The sequence below is a fragment of the Oncorhynchus gorbuscha genome, linkage group LG02, assembly GCF_021184085.1.
Source record: "Oncorhynchus gorbuscha isolate QuinsamMale2020 ecotype Even-year linkage group LG02, OgorEven_v1.0, whole genome shotgun sequence".
In the NCBI taxonomy this organism is placed as follows: domain Eukaryota; kingdom Metazoa; phylum Chordata; class Actinopteri; order Salmoniformes; family Salmonidae; genus Oncorhynchus; species Oncorhynchus gorbuscha.
In genome coordinates this window covers 92,887,158-92,902,924 of record NC_060174.1, presented here as the reverse complement: position 1 = coordinate 92,902,924, position 15,767 = coordinate 92,887,158, and the positions used below count along the sequence as shown (strand labels likewise).

The 15,767-nt window shown below is 44.4% G+C and overlaps 1 protein-coding gene across 7 annotated transcripts in view; it reads left to right on the top strand.

Annotated features, from left to right (window-relative positions):
• Positions 1-15,767, top strand: part of clip2 (CAP-GLY domain containing linker protein 2) — a 70,694-nt gene that overhangs the window by 39,142 nt on the left and 15,785 nt on the right. For 2 of the 7 annotated variants that reach the window (XM_046327346.1, XM_046327388.1), the window contains 7 exons: positions 5,188-5,401; positions 6,924-7,121; positions 8,919-9,022; positions 11,143-11,203; positions 11,634-11,738; positions 14,402-14,452; positions 15,228-15,611. In XM_046327346.1, coding sequence (XP_046183302.1) covers positions 5,188-5,401; positions 6,924-7,121; positions 8,919-9,022; positions 11,143-11,203; positions 11,634-11,738; positions 14,402-14,452; positions 15,228-15,611 — 1,117 coding nt within the window. The remainder of the gene's footprint in view (positions 1-5,187; positions 5,402-6,923; positions 7,122-8,918; positions 9,023-11,142; positions 11,204-11,633; positions 11,739-14,401; positions 14,453-15,227; positions 15,612-15,767) is intronic. The other 5 variants (XM_046327354.1, XM_046327379.1, XM_046327370.1 and 2 more) reach the window with 5 other exon arrangements.

Sequence of the window (15,767 nt, the reverse complement as noted above, 5' to 3'; positions counted from 1 at the left end):
CTCTGTATTCCTCCTCTATTCCCCCTTTATCATTCTCTTTCATTCTTTATTTCTATTTTCCTGTCTCTCACTCTCTCCTTTACTGTCCTACACACACACTCTCTCACATGCACACACACAAACCCCCCCACACACATACACCTGTCTGGCAGATCTAGCTGTAGGCTTAGTAGTGTCTTCAAAAATCAATTATGTGTGGTTTAGTGTCAGACAAGACGGCATCGTTCTTATTTTAGCTGCAATTCCTCTGTATGGTAGACGATTAGAGCTAGGCGCTCCCCTCTGTAACACAATATTAAACGGAATTATTTTAAAAATGGTGAAAACATGAATCGCTGTGCAAACAGAATATGGCTTCACTCTTCTAATTACAAAATGAATGTCACATTCTGTTTTGAAATGGAACAGTAGCTGTGAAGGCATAAACTAGCAGAACCATGCTCCAGTTCCCTCCACTTTCATATTTGATTTATTGAAACCTGCTTTTGAAAGATTTTACCACTGCAAATATTGCAACTCACTTAACCAGAAGCATGGTTTCTGCCCTCAAAGTGACTGATTTCTAATAAAATACCTGTTGATGTAAGGGAATACTCGACAACGACTAGACATGACTTGTCACAAATCACATTGCAACGCATTTTACAGTAGTATATTATAAATGCCACAATACGGTATAAGTGAATTCACCACAACAAGCTGTTTTATATGGTAACCCATACCCGCTGCAAAAACATTTACAAATTTAAGCCTCATGATTTGTCGACATGCACAGTTAGTCTGTGCTTCAGTCTGATCAACAGTAGCCTACTGATAACAACCACAGCTGCAGGTAGCCTAGAGAAGCCTACAGTATGCGCTTTACTCACATCTCAGCCAGGGAAAATGTAACGTCATGTTTTTATAGCCTAAGCTATATATTTATAGTGTAAAATAAGCCACATTTATTTGTGTTCTGAGAAAATTAGAATTTGATCAAATTTGGTTTATATTCATACTTCGGGTGGCTAGGCTACCTAGGCCTTTTTAATCCAAAATGATTGACTGGAATGAATCAATCAACACAAACATGATGACATACTGTATGAGAGTATTTGTAATTACAAATGGAAAGGCCTACACGATGCAAGCCTGCATACAGCAAGCTGAAACCTGTTCGTTTTTGTCCAATTGCAGTATTTGTCTCTTTGTCTGTAAAGGGTTCTGATTTTTCATCCTCCCTAGGGCCAGGAGTTTTTCCAGGACTTATTTTATTTTTTTTACCATATGACCTGATTAGAAAAATAATCTGTTCCCATCATAGCCCGTATAATATTTTTTTTTTTTACAGCTGATTTATTACAATGTCATACGCTACCACTAAGATCCAGAGTTGGTCAGGTTAGCCCACTACCAGATCAGGAAAAACTCTGGGCCCCAGGAAAATAATTCCCCCCCCCACTTCTCTGGGACCTGTCGTGCCACCTCACTGAGACCTGTCGTGCCACCTCACTGAGACCTGTCGTGCCACCTCACTGAGACCTGTCGTGCCACCTCACTGAGACCTGTCGTGCCACCTCACTGAGACCTGTCGTGCCACCTCACTGAGACCTGTCGTGCCACCTCACTGAGACCTGTCGTGCCACCTCACTGAGACCTGTCGTGCCACCTCACTGAGACCTGTCGTGCCACCTCACTGAGACCTGTCGTGCCACCTCACTGAGACCTGTCGTGCCACCTCACTGAGACCTGTCGTGCCACCTCACTGAGACCTGTCGTGCCACCTCACTGAGACCTGTCGTGCCACCTCACTGAGACCTGTCGTGTCGTGCCACCTCACTGAGACCTGTCGTGCCACCTCACTGAGACCTGTCGTGCCACCTCACTGAGACCTGTCGTGCCACCTCACTGAGACCTGTCGTGCCACCTCACTGAGACCTGTCGTGCCACCTCACTGAGACCTGTCGTGCCACCTCACTGAGACCTGTCGTGCCACCTCACTGAGACCTGTCGTGCCACCTCACTGAGACCTGTCGTGCCACCTCACTGAGACCTGTCGTGCCACCTCCTGTCGTGCCACCTGAGACCTGTCGTGCCACCTCACTGAGACCTGTCGTGCCACCTCACTGAGACCTGTCGTGCCACCTCACTGAGACCTGTCGAGACCTGCCACCTCACTGAGACCTGTCTGAGACCTGTCGTGCCACCTCACTGAGACCTGTCGTGCCACCTCACTGGGACCTGTCGTGCCACCTCTCTGAGACCTGTCGTGCCACCTCACTGAGACCTGTCGTGCCACCTCTCGGAGACCTGTCGTGCCACCTCTCGGAGACCTGTCGTGCCACCTCACTGGGACCTGTCGTGCCACTTCTCTGGGACCTGTCGTGCCACCTCACTGAGACCTGCCGTGCCACCTCTCTGGGACCTGCCGTGCCACCTCTCTGGGACCTGTCGTGCCACCTCTCTGGGACCTGTCGTGCCACCTCTCGGGGACCTGCCGTGCCACCTCTCTGGGACCTGCCGTGCCACCTCTCTGGGACCTGCCGTGCCACCTCTCTGGGACCTGCCGTGCCACCTCTCTGGGACCTGCCGTGCCACCTCTCTGGGACCTGCCGTGCCACCTCTCTGGGACCTGCCGTGCCACCTCTCTGGGACCTGCCGTGCCACCTCTCTGGGACCTGCCGTGCCACCTCTCTGGGACCTGCCGTGCCACCTCTCTGGGACCTGGGACCTGTGCCACCTCTCTGGGACCTGCCGTGCCACCTCTCTGGGACCTGGGACCGTGCCACCTCTCTGGGACCTGCCGTGCCACCTCTCTGGGACCTGGGACCGTGCCACCTCTCTGGGACCTGCCGTGCCACCTCTCTGGGACCTGCCGTGCCACCTCTCTGGGACCTGCCGTGCCACCTCCCTGGGACCTGCCGTGCCACCTCTCTGGGACCTGTCGTGCCACCTCTCTGGGACCTGCCGTGCCACCTCTCTGGGACCTGCCGTGCCACCTCTCTGGGACCTGCCGTGCCACCTCTCTGGGACCTGCCGTGCCACCTCTCTGGGACCTGCCGTGCCACCTCTGAAATCACCACATAATATTACTATTTGTATGATCATTTGACATGTTTTTGGTGATGGGGATGGGATTCCATAGTTTTATGTGGCTCAGTGCAGCCGGCAGTTACTGCAACAATTTCAGAATATATCAGGCTGTTACTGCAATTTCAGGTAAAAAATTAATAAAACAAGTCTCAAATATTAGGAACATGTCTATACATTTCAAATGTTTCAAAAACATTGCTCTGCTATTACCATTTTTACTGTAGGGCTGTTGGCTCAACTAGACAATTCTGTTTACACTACCCTGCTTCAAGGGGGGCAACTGTCGGGCAAGTGTCGTGCGCTACCTCCGGAGGTAGTGGTCCAGACGTAGCAAGTACACAAGTTTACATTTTAGTAATACACTACCGGTCAAACGTTTTAGAACACCTACTCATTCAAGGGTTTTTCTTTATTTTTACTATTTTCTACATTGTAAAATAATAGTGACTACATCAAAACTATGAAATAACACATATGGAGTCATGTCGTAACCAAAAAAGTGTTAAACAAAATCAAAATATATTTTATATTTGAGATTCTTCAAATAGCCACCCTTTGCCTTGATGACAGCTTTGCTCACTCTTGGCATTCTCTCAACCAGCTTCACCTGGAATGCTTTTCCAACAGTCTGGAAGGAGTTCCTACATATGCTAGGCTCTTGTTGGCTGCTTTTCCTTCACTCTGTGGTCAGACTCATCCCAAACCATCTCAATTTGGTTGAGGTCAGGGGATTGTGGATGCCAGATCATCTGATGCAGCACTCCATCACTCTCCTTCTTGGTAAAATAACACTTACACAGCCGGGAGGTGTGTTGGGTCATTGTCCTATTGAAAAACAAACGATAGCCCAAACCAGATGGGATGGTGTATCGCTGCAGAATGCTGTGGTAGCCATGCTGGTTAAGTGTGCCTTGAATTCTAAATAAATCCCAGACAGTGTCACCAGCAAAGCACCCCCACACCATAACACCTCCTCCTCCATGCTTTACGTTGGGAAATACACATGCAAAGATCATCTGTTCACCCACACCGCGTCTCACAATGACACGGCGGTTGGAACCAAAAATCTCCAATTTGGAATCAAGACCAAAGGACACATTTTCACCGGTCTAATGTCAATTTCTGGTGTTTCTTGGCCCAAGCAAGTCTCTTCTTATTATTGGTGTCCTTTAGTAGTGGTTTCTTTGCAGCAATTCGACCATGAAGGTCTGATTCACACAGTCTCATCTGAACAGTTGATGTTGAGATGTGTCTGTTACTTGAACTCTGAAGCATTTATTTGGGCTGCAATTTCTCAGGCTGGTAGCTCTAATGAACTTTTCCTCTGCAGCAGAGGCAACTCTGGTTCTTCCATTCCTGTGGTGGTCCTCATGAGAGCCAGTTTCATCATAGCGCTTTGTTTTTTGTGACTGCACTTGAAGAAACGTTCAAAGTTCTTGAAATGTTCCGTATTGACTGACCTTCATCTCTTAAAGTAATGATGGACTGTAATTTCTCTTTGCTTATTTGAGGTGTTCTGTCCATAATAAGGACTTGGTCTTTTACCAAATAGGGCTATCTTCTGTATACCCTCTACCTTGTCACAATACAACTGTGATTGGCTCAAACGCAATAAGAAGGAAAGAAATTCCACAAATTAACCTTTAAGAAGGCACGCCTGTTATTAATTGAAATACATTCCAGGTGACTACGTCATGAAGTTGGTTGAGAAAATGCCAAGAGTGTGCAAAGCTGTCATCAAGGCAAAGGGTGGCTATTTGAAGAATCTCAAATATTTTGATTTGTTTAAGACTTTTTTGATTACTACATGATTCCATATGTGTTATTTCATAGTTTTGGTGTCTTCACTATTATTCTACAATTTAGACAACAGTAAAAAATTAAGAAAAACCCTTGAATGAGTAGGTATTCTAAAACGTTTGACTGGTAGTGTATGTGTTGCCAATGGTATTTTTCCAAAAAGTGTACTACCTACCTACGGTTAGAGCTAGGTTTAGAATAATGGTTAAACTAAGGGTTAGGGTTAGTAGATAGTTAGTTGAAATGTTACTGATAGTCTACAGATGGACTATCCAAATAAATTGGTACCGAGATTTCTCCTCTCCTCTAACCCAGGTACTTCCAGTGTCCGCCCAGGTTTGGCCTGTTCGCACCCATCCACAAGGTGATCCGCATCGGCTTCCCCTCCACCAGCCCAGCCAAGACCAAGAAGAGCAAGCGGATGGCCATGGGGGTGTCGTCGCTAGCCCACAGCCCCAGCAGTTCATCCATCAGCTCTGTTAGCTCTGTGGCTTCCTCGGTGGGCGGACGGCCAAGCCGCACTGGCCTGGTGAGAGATACACATGCATGCATACACACACACACCAATGTATTTTCATGACTATGACTGCACGTCTAATGGGCTTGTATGTGCACATTCATTAAACACTTCTCCCAGGTTCTTGATCAGAGAGGACAACAATCCCAAAGTGTTTTATAGGACAAGTGTTTAACTGCATTCTCCACATTTTTGCAGACCCTCAGAAATCTGACACACACAAACAGACTGAAAGGAAGAGACAGACAGAGAGAAAAATATTTAGAGAAATTTGGAGAGGACAAAGAGGGATGTTAGCATGAAAGACAAAGGAGACATGCAATACATGAAACAAGATACATACGGTATTTGGCCAAAGAGAAAGATATTAAGAGAAAATAAATCACAGATGAACGCAGTAGACACATTACATAGAATACTAAAAACACGTTGGCTATTGAGGAACAGCACATACATACGAGAAACAACGAGATAGTATTGGTATCTTATGAGTATTTATGTAAAGGTCTCTGTGTACTCTGAACCCCCTCCCCATCCTGTCAGTCAGGTGACATATTTGGAAGAGTAGGTATAGGATGTGCATGTAGCACATTGGGTTAATTAACCATTTCCCATCAGCCAGCATTAGGACAATCTAATTAAAACTGTCTGGCATGCTCTCACTCAGGCGGTCATCTTAGTGCTTGCCCTAGGGCTGATGTACAATACAGAGACACCTTCTCTATTGTCATCAAACAGAGTCTGCTGTAGTCACACTGTCACTATACCTTTCGTTGCCTCAGGTGTGTGTGTGAACATGCCCCTGGGGGACCCAGTTTGGCCCTCCATCTGTCCCCTTCTTCACTTACTCCCTAAATACTATTTTGATGACAATGCAGATCTGTTCAAATCACGTGTCTAGGCCGGGGGTAGGCAATTCTGGTTCGAGGACCATATCGGGACTTGGTTCATCAAAGTAATTTGCGGGTGGGGAAAATATGTATTATCATGTCTACATACTTTCTATTTCGCTTTAGACCTTCAAGAGTCAACTTAAAGTCATTTTTTAATCCAAAATAATGTAATTTAAAAAGATATATATATTATAAAAAAAGGAATCCACAGACATCTACCGTTTTATTTGCTTGTGGGCCGGATCCAGCATGGTGTCATATGTTGCCCACCCATGGTCCAGACCTGTATTTATGTTTAGTTTTCTCCTAATTTGTTTTTCTAATGCTCCAAGACTTAATTAAAGCCCTCAACCTAAGTGAAATAATAATCCAACCATATCATGAAAGCACTGATCCATGCAGAATAAAATAACTTATGTGATTTGGTAATGTAAGCACTCCTTTTCCTTGTATTTTGAATTGAGTATGTATCTATTTGTTCATGTGTAATGCTACAAGACACATTTCCTCTAATCCTATCTCCTTCTCTGCCTCCCTTCCTCTACGTTTTTTTCCGCACTTCTTCCTTCTCTCACTCCATTATTCTCTCATTCTGCCACCTCCTTCCCCCACCACCTCCGCCCCCACTCCCCCCTCCATAGCTCACGGAGACATCGTCGCGCTATGCCCGCAAGATCTCTGGCACCACTGCGCTGCAGGAGGCACTGAAGGAGAAACAGCAGCACATCGAGCAGCTGCTGGCCGAGCGGGACCTGGAGCGGGCCGAGGTGGCCAAGGCCACCAGCCACATCTGTGAGGTAGAGAAGGAGCTCAACGCCCTCAAGGCCCAGCACTTGCAGGTAGGCAGTAGCCTGAGTGCCAGTCTGTTTGGGATTTATATGGACTGAAAATAGTTTGGTGTAGTGGAGCAGGTGTGTAATGCTGTACATCCCTGGAACTGACTGACACACGAATGTCTGCATGCACATTTACACATGTACAGTACACACACATACAGACATGTTCACACTCATGCAAGCAAATAAATCAACACACACACATACACATTTACTTCGTCTATACTGTACTTAGCCTTGTTTACTAGACTCATAGATGTACTAGCCTGTGAATAATGGTTCGCCTGGAGATCTGCATCGTTCATAAACAAGCCCGAGCCTCAAATTCATGAAGCAATTCAAAGTGGAATGTTATCTTCCATGATGTCTCTTTGCTAGACAAGGTGCACACTCGTTTTGCATTGCCCTAGGTGGTTGGCGAGTTCACTAATGGAACGGGTTAAAATGTGCAAACTCCGCCCACCCGCGATGCAAAACGAATGTGGCCAAGGGAAGTAAGTCCAGTGCTCTCAACCAATCAGGTGACAGTGTTTATAGCGGAAAGAAAGAGGATCTTGGCCTTGGGCTAGCCATACCAAAGTTTATGTCTCTCACCATGCTGTGTCAAAGGCACACGGCTAGGAAATAAACTAGCATTTATTTCACTAGAAAGTTTAGAGAACTTCATATTTTTCCCTAGAAAGACCATAGCAAGACAGTGGCAATGGCAAAGCATTAAATAGCATGCCACACAAACCTTTCTTGTACGTGATTCACAAAAACAATAAAACTGTGATGACTGTGTGAAACAGAACGCTGGAAGAATGTTTTTTTTTGCCTTACAATGAAAATATTTGGTCTATTGGTATATTCAGATCCCCATTAGATGTTACATTAGCAACAACAGCTACTCTTCCCAGGGGCCACTGCATGTTGAGTCTGATTCCAGATCTGTTTGAGCTGCTATTGCACATTGGCCATAGGAATTGGCAGCACACCACAAAGAGATCTGGGACCAGCATGTTGTTATATAATGTAGGTTGGCCCGACAAAGATTGTTTTGTTCAGAATGTGGGATAACGATGGTACAGTGATGACAGTGTGGCTGCTTCCAAAAGGCCCCATATTCCCTATATAGTGCATTACGTTACACCAGAGCCCTATGGGTGCGAGTATGTTGTGTGCAGTGACGGGTATTTGAAATGGCATCATTTCCCCTACATAGTGCACTACATAGGGAATAGGGTACCATTTCAGATGCATGCTGTAACTGTCACTGCATGCTGTCACCCACTCTGTGGCTCAGCCAGGGAAATGTCCTAAATTAGTCTGCCATTAGTTTCCCCATATTGATGAGTCAATGGCTGGGCTCTTGACTGCAATAAGAGAAAAGCAAGTGCATATTTAAATTTAAATCCAGAATGACTTACAGCAGCAATTAGGGTTAAGTGCCTCGCTCAAGGCCACAGACAGATTTTTCACATATCAGTCAGAAACACAGTATGAATGTGTACTGTACATTAAGCTGTGCATTAAACATAGTCCAGGGCTAAAAATAATTCTCAATGGTGATGTTCCAATGAAAGAATGCTATTGTAGTAGTGTGTGCTGTAAATCCTTGGCACACACACACACACACACTTAGCCGTTACTCTACCATGCTCTACCAACTGAGCTACAGATTTCTGTCACTGTACATGTGAACCAGGCCTAAATTAGTAGGGGTAAATGTTTGTCTACTTACTGAGAACTTGTCAAATCAGTCTCGGTGATACCATGGTACACTTCATCACTGATATTGTTTGTTTTCTCTGATTACAGTATGTCACAGAGACGGAGAGCAACCTCCATCAAGTCAAAACTCTGTTGGCCAGCACTCAGAAGGACAAAGTAGAGCTAGCCAATCAGCTTGAAGAAGAGAAAAGGTACAATGTTGGGGATTTCTATGGAGTAATCTGGCTGGTTTGGCCTTGTTAGGGCAATAATTTGTGAACAAGATGTGACACAAATATAGAAATACTACATTTCACAGAGCAATTTAATATCCTATTTTAATATAGGTATCCCTATTCAATATCCTGTTGTCATAAAATAAAAATATGACAACAGGATATTATTATTGCCTTAGACCTTATTCACATCTTGGCCATTGAAACTAATGCAAAAACCTTCCTGTGACCTGTAGATTGAAAACTTCTGCACACCTACACCCTAAAACAGAATCCATTTGGGGTACTAAGAAGAACATTTCTAGCTCATTGTCATATGCCTTGTTTTTGAAAGACATAACCGTTTATTAGCTAGCCGCTAGGGTTGGGCGGTATCCAGATGTTCATACCGTTTGACATCTAGCCACTTATCTAGCAAGTTAGCAAACCAAATGCATAGCATCTTAGATTTCTTATACACTGAACAAAAATAAACGCAACATGTAAAGTCTAGCTCCCATGTTTTATGAGCTGAAATAAAAGATCCCAGAAATGTTCCATATACACAAAAAGCTTATTTCTCTCAAATGTTGTGTACAAATTTGTTTACATCCCTGCTAGTGAGCATTTCTCTTTTGCCAAGATAATCCATCCACCTGACAGGTGTGGCATATCAAGAAGCTGATTAAATAGCATGATCATTACACAGTGCCCCTTGTGCTGGGGACAATAAAAGGACATTCTACAATGTGCAGTTTTGTCACACAGCACAATGCCACAGATGTCTCAAGTTTTGAAGGAGCGTGCAATTGGCATACTGACTGCAGGAATGTCCACCAGAGCTGTTGCCAGATAATTTAATGTTCATTTCTCTACCATAAGCCGCCTCCAATGTCGTTTTTAGAAAATTTGGCGAATTTGGCAGTATGTCCAACTGGCCTCCCAACTGCAAACCACGTGCATGGCATCATGTGGGTGAGCGGTTTGCTGGTGTCAACATTGTGAACAGAGTGCCCTGTGGTGGCGGTGGGGTTATGGTATGGGCAGACATAAGCTACAGACAATGAACACAATTGCATTTTATCGATGGCAATTTGAATGCACAGAAATACCGTGACGAGATCCTGAGGCCCATCGTGAGGCCCATTTTTTAAAGGTATCTGTGACCAACAGATGCATATACGCATTCCCAGTCATATGTAATCCATAGATTAGGGCCTAATAAATGTATTCAAATTGACTGATTTCTTCATATGAACCTTAACTCAGTCAAATGGGGGGTGACAGGATAGCCTAGTGGTTAGAGCGTTGGACTAGTAACCGCAAGGTTGCAAGTTCAAATCCCCGAGCTGACAAGGTACATACATATCTGTCACTCTGCCCCTCAACAGGCGGTTAACCCACTGTTCCTAGGCCGTCATTGAAAATATGAATTTGTTCTTAACTGACTTGCCTAGTAAAATAAAAATACAAAAAAATTGTTGCATGTTGCCTTTAAATTTTTGTTCAGTATAATTATATTTAACTCATAGTTATAAACTGTGGCGTAGCACGTGCCCCCCCACCCAAAAAAAACAGTATTGAAAAAATATTTCATATACTTGAAGTGAGCTTGATTTAGCATGTCCAGTTTTCAAGGTGGGAGGATTTTTTACTTTGGGGACTATTTCATTGGTTCCATTGCACTGGTCATGCTCAATCAAGTGTACTTCAAGAGATTGCATTTACATACTGTATGCAGTTTTTGAAGTGGGCCAATGCTTTCCTGTACAGAGTACTGAATCCGACTCAAATTTTCTACTGCTGGAGTATCGGCACCGTTTAAAGAACATTCGCTCTAATATGAGTGCTGTCACCCAAAATGGTGTCACCCTATTTTGTTCCACTTCAAGCACTGACCATATATATTTGACCCAGGTGTGTTCCTGTGGCACAGTTGATAAGAGTGGTGCTAGCAAAGCCAAGGTCATTGGATTCAATTTCCACAGGACTCAAATATGAATGCCAAAAATGTGTGCATTCACTACTGTAAATTGCTTTGAACGAAAGTCTTTGTCGGGTTGTGATGCTCTTCTGTGGCACTTCCCTGACACCTAGTGGCCGACGTGTTATTACAGGAAAGTGGAAGACCTTCAGTTCAGAGTGGAGGAGGAGTCCATCACCAAAGGAGACCTTGAGGTATTTGTCTACCGTTTGGTAAAAAGCTTAGATAAACAGTTTGATTAACATGTTTTGAAGGGATGAGAATGTGTGTTTATAAGATTACATTAGAAAAGGTGATCAAATTTGGCTCTTCCTATAGTGCAATGTGAAAGCTGTTAATTAAAGTCTAGTAGGCTAATAACAACAGTTATGTTAGAGTGACCAAAAGGCTGTGCCAAACATATAGCGAGTCAAACAGTAAGTGAGCAAAGACAGAAAGAGGGACGTTTCACATTTTCAGTGTTTCTGTCTGTAAAATGTCTCATCCTTCAATTTGTTGACTGCTGTTACAGAGAATCCCATGTGATGTGTATTTCACACGTCTCTTCAACCTGTACAGGTTTCTGTCCTTCTATGTCTTTTTTTCCACCTCCTGTCTCTCTCCTTTCTCTCTCCCTCTCTGTAGACTCAGACGAAATTGGAGCATGCCCGTATTCGGCAACTTGAGCAGAATCTGTTCCTCGAAAAGTCGAGAGCAGAAAAGCTTCAGAAAGAATTAGAGGTGAAGCGGGTAAATGGAAAAGCTAGCCCAGCCTAGAGCTCCTGCCTGTATCCATTTTACTTTGCGCTTTTCGATTGTATCTTTTGTTTTGGTTGCAGTGGGACTTGAACACAAGTCTTTGTCATTCCTGTCCAGCACCTGTCTCCAAAGGTCCCCAAACTCAGTCACTCATACAGAAAATACTATGTCAGTTACGTCATCAAACGGCATAGACTACAATCAGAATGTGGTGCCATTAACCTGATTTATGTATCAAGGATGCTCTGTACAGATGCCTAGAACATGACATTAGGTTTCATGCTGAGAGAAACAAATTGCATAAGTGTTACCTGAACAGATTATTTAATTGATGAATGAATGTACATTCTGGTATAAGAATTGAGAAAACAACATGATGCTACATGTATATAAGTTGTGGAATAGTAGATCTATATTAGTCAACTCTGGTAAATCCCCCTCATTGAATTGTCCTCGTGGTCTCTATTGCACAAATCATGTTCCAATTTTTCTGCTATCAGAGTGTGAGTCATCGTAATGGGAAAACCACTCCCTCTCTCTCTGGCTGCGTCTCTAATGGCACCCTATTCCCTATTGTGCACTACTTTTGACCAGAGCCGTATGAGCCCTATTCAAAAGCAGTGCACTCTAATGAAATAGGGTGCCTGAGACACCGCCTCTATCTAATCTCGCTTGGCTCTCAGCCCCACTCCTACTCGGTTTCCCATCAGCTGTAGAGTGTCGGGGTGTTGGAGACCACTCACTCTGCCCTGCAGCGATCACTTTTTCCTTGTTCCTTTTGCTGCTCACTCGCAAAATCTTGTTAGATTTCTCAGGGTGCACTGCTAGAGCGGTTGTCAGCTGTAGTCAGCTTTGTTTCCACTGTTGAGGTCATAATTTTGCGTTAGAATTAGCACAAATGTCACACTTCCATTGAGTTCTGCTGAGGACCAAAATGTTATCTTATACAGTTATATAGTAATATACACACGGTGGCCAGTTTATTAGGTACACAACCCTGTTCATGAAAATGGTTCGCTCCTACAGTGAGTCACATGGCCGTGGCTTGCTATATAAAGCAAGCAGACAAGCATTGAGGCATTCAGTTACTGTTCGTTGAACGTTAGAATGAGCAAAAGGAGTAACCTAAGCGACTTTGGGCGTGGTATGATCGTCGATGCCAGGCACGCCGGTTCCAACATCTCAGAAACGGCCGGCCTTAAAAACGCACAGCACTGTCTAGGGTTTACCCAGAATGGTACAACAAACAAAAAAGCATCCAGTCAATGGCACTCCTGTGGGTGAAAACAGATTGTTGACGAGAGGTCCAAGTAGTATAGCAAGAATCATGTAAGCTAACAGGTGGGCCACAACTGGCAAATAACGTCAGAGTACAACAGTGGTGTTGGCATCTCAGATTGCACAACGAATGGGCTATTGCAGCAGATGACCACACCGGGTTCCACTCCTATCAGCCTAAAATAAAAAGAAGTGGCTCCAGTGGGCACGTGATCACCAACACTGGACAATTGAGGAGTGGAAAAACATTGCCTGGTCCGACGAATCCCGGTTCGTCATGCTGATGGCAGAGTCAGAATTTTGCGTAAGCAGCATTAGTCCATGGCCCCATCATGCCTGATTTCAACAGTACAGACTGGTGGCAGTGGTGCAATAGTGTGGGGAAAGTTTTCCTAGTACACGTAAGGTCCCTAGATACCAATTGAGCAATGTTTCCATGCCCCAAAGGATTCTGGCTGTTCTGGAGGCAAAGGGGGGTCCGACCCAGTACTATACTGAACAAAAATATAAATGCAACAACTTCAACTATTTAATTTAAGGAAATCAGTATATTTATTAGGCCCTAATCTATGGATTTCAGATTACTGGGCAGGGGTGCAGCTATGGGTGGGCCTGGGAGGTCTTAGGCCCATCCACTGGGGAGCCAGGCCCAGCCGATCAGAATTTGTTTTTCCCAAAAGGGATTTTTTACAGACAGAAATACTGCTCTGTTTCATCAGCTGTCCGGGTGGCTAGTCTCAGATGATCCCGCAGGTGAAGAAGTCGGATGTGGAGGTACTGGGCTTGCGTGGTTACACATGGTCTGCGGTTATGAGGCCTGCCAAAATTGATTTACTGACAAATTCTCTAAATTGACGGAGGCGGCTTATGGTAAAGAAATTAACATTCAATTCTCTGGCAACAGCTCTGGTGGATATTCCTGCAGTCAGAATGCCAATTACATCCTCCTGTAAGACTTGAGACATCTATGGCATTGTGTTGGGTGACAAAATTGCACATTTTAGAGTGGCCTTTTATTGTCCCAAGCACAAGGTGCACCTGTGTCATGATCATGCTATATAATAATCTTGTTGATATGCCACACCTGTGAATGGATTAACTTGGCAAAGGAGAAATGCTCAATAACAGGGATGTATACAAATTTGTACACAACACATTTCTGGGCTATTTTATTTCAGCTCATGAAACATGGGACCAACACTTTACATGTTGCATTTATTTTTTTGTACAGTGTAAATGGGTGCACCTAATAAACTGGCTACTGAGTGTATAACTATACAATTGTTTTGTGTTGAGACACAAGGCTAGGTACTTAGACAGCACAGTTGTGTCATGAATGTTAAATAGAGCTACAAATATACTGCTTATACCTACAGGGAAGACGCAGACTTGATGCGGCACCCTTGAGGTTGGATAAAAGAACCAAGGTGAAACAAAATGGACTCGTCGTTTCGTTCGGCTCTGCTCATCTGCTAAGCTATCTAAACTGTTTGATTCTCAATTGTCTATTGTTGATGACATGGGTCTTGCACATTCAATCTTGCATTTTTCTTGGACATAATTATTGTCTGAATGCTATTAGGGAACTTTCTGATAACTCCTTTTCCTAGAAACCGATCAACAGTAGAGTTGCGTTTCTCTCAATGGCCACATTAACATACTATGCACTGCGTGCCATCAGATCTGCTCGGTCAAACATGGAGTTCAGTCATTTTAATTGGATGTTTGTAAATGTCATACTTTAATTACTATGTGTGCTCCTAGTGATTTCCTATCTATGTGTAGTGTTATGTCTGGGGTTTGCTATGGGCTTTGTGCTTCTGCCTGGCTTGTAGAGTGAGAAACCTGCAGAGAATGGCTTGCTTTCCCTTTCATTTTCCTTACAAACTTCATCTCATATGTTGCATTGCACTTGCTGATTTAAAAGCTCTACTTGTTTTTTTGCGAACAAAGGATTTCCTGAAACCAAGGAATTTCATCTGTATTCTACAGGCCCAGCTTGTACACGCATATGGTTCTCAATATGCCTCTTTTACTTTGGCATGCATGCTCTAGTCAAGCATTTTATCGAAACGATTTATGCTTGAATGATGTCATCCTGAAATGACATCACCACGCTACGGGAAAGACACCCATGTCGGTTTCGTTAATGACAAACCATGTTACGGCAACAAAGTGCTCTTTCTCTCTCTCCCTCCACAGCAAAGCACAGTTGAGGAGAAGAGCCACGTAATGCAGCTGGAGGAGGAACTGGCCCTGAGGCAGGCCGAGATCGAGGAGCTCCAGGTCCAGCTCAGGGACCCCGACTCTCACCCCAACACGGCCGAGGATGGGTACCCCACCCAGGGGCCGGTGGCCCAGTCGGAGACCTTCCTGCTCCGGGAGCAGCTCCTGACAGCGGGTCGGGAGCACCACAAGGAAAGCAGCCAGCTGAGGGAGAAGTACGAGGCGGCAGTGGTGGCGGGCCAGGGGGAGACAAACAGACTAAAAGCCACGGTGGACAGACAGAGCCAGGAGATCATCGATTTGAAGCAGAGAGTCCAGCAGGCCACTACAGAGAACATGGAGATGATGGACAACTGGAAGGTGAGAGGCACTGTTCTCTTTTATTTTTATATTAAAATGTAATCTTTCATCTTTCTCACATCAACAGTTTGGCCTCTCTCACTCTGCTTTTCTCTCTTTTACTCTGTGTGTGTGTGTGCGCATGGGTGTGTCTTTTTAGTACTAATAATCGTGTAT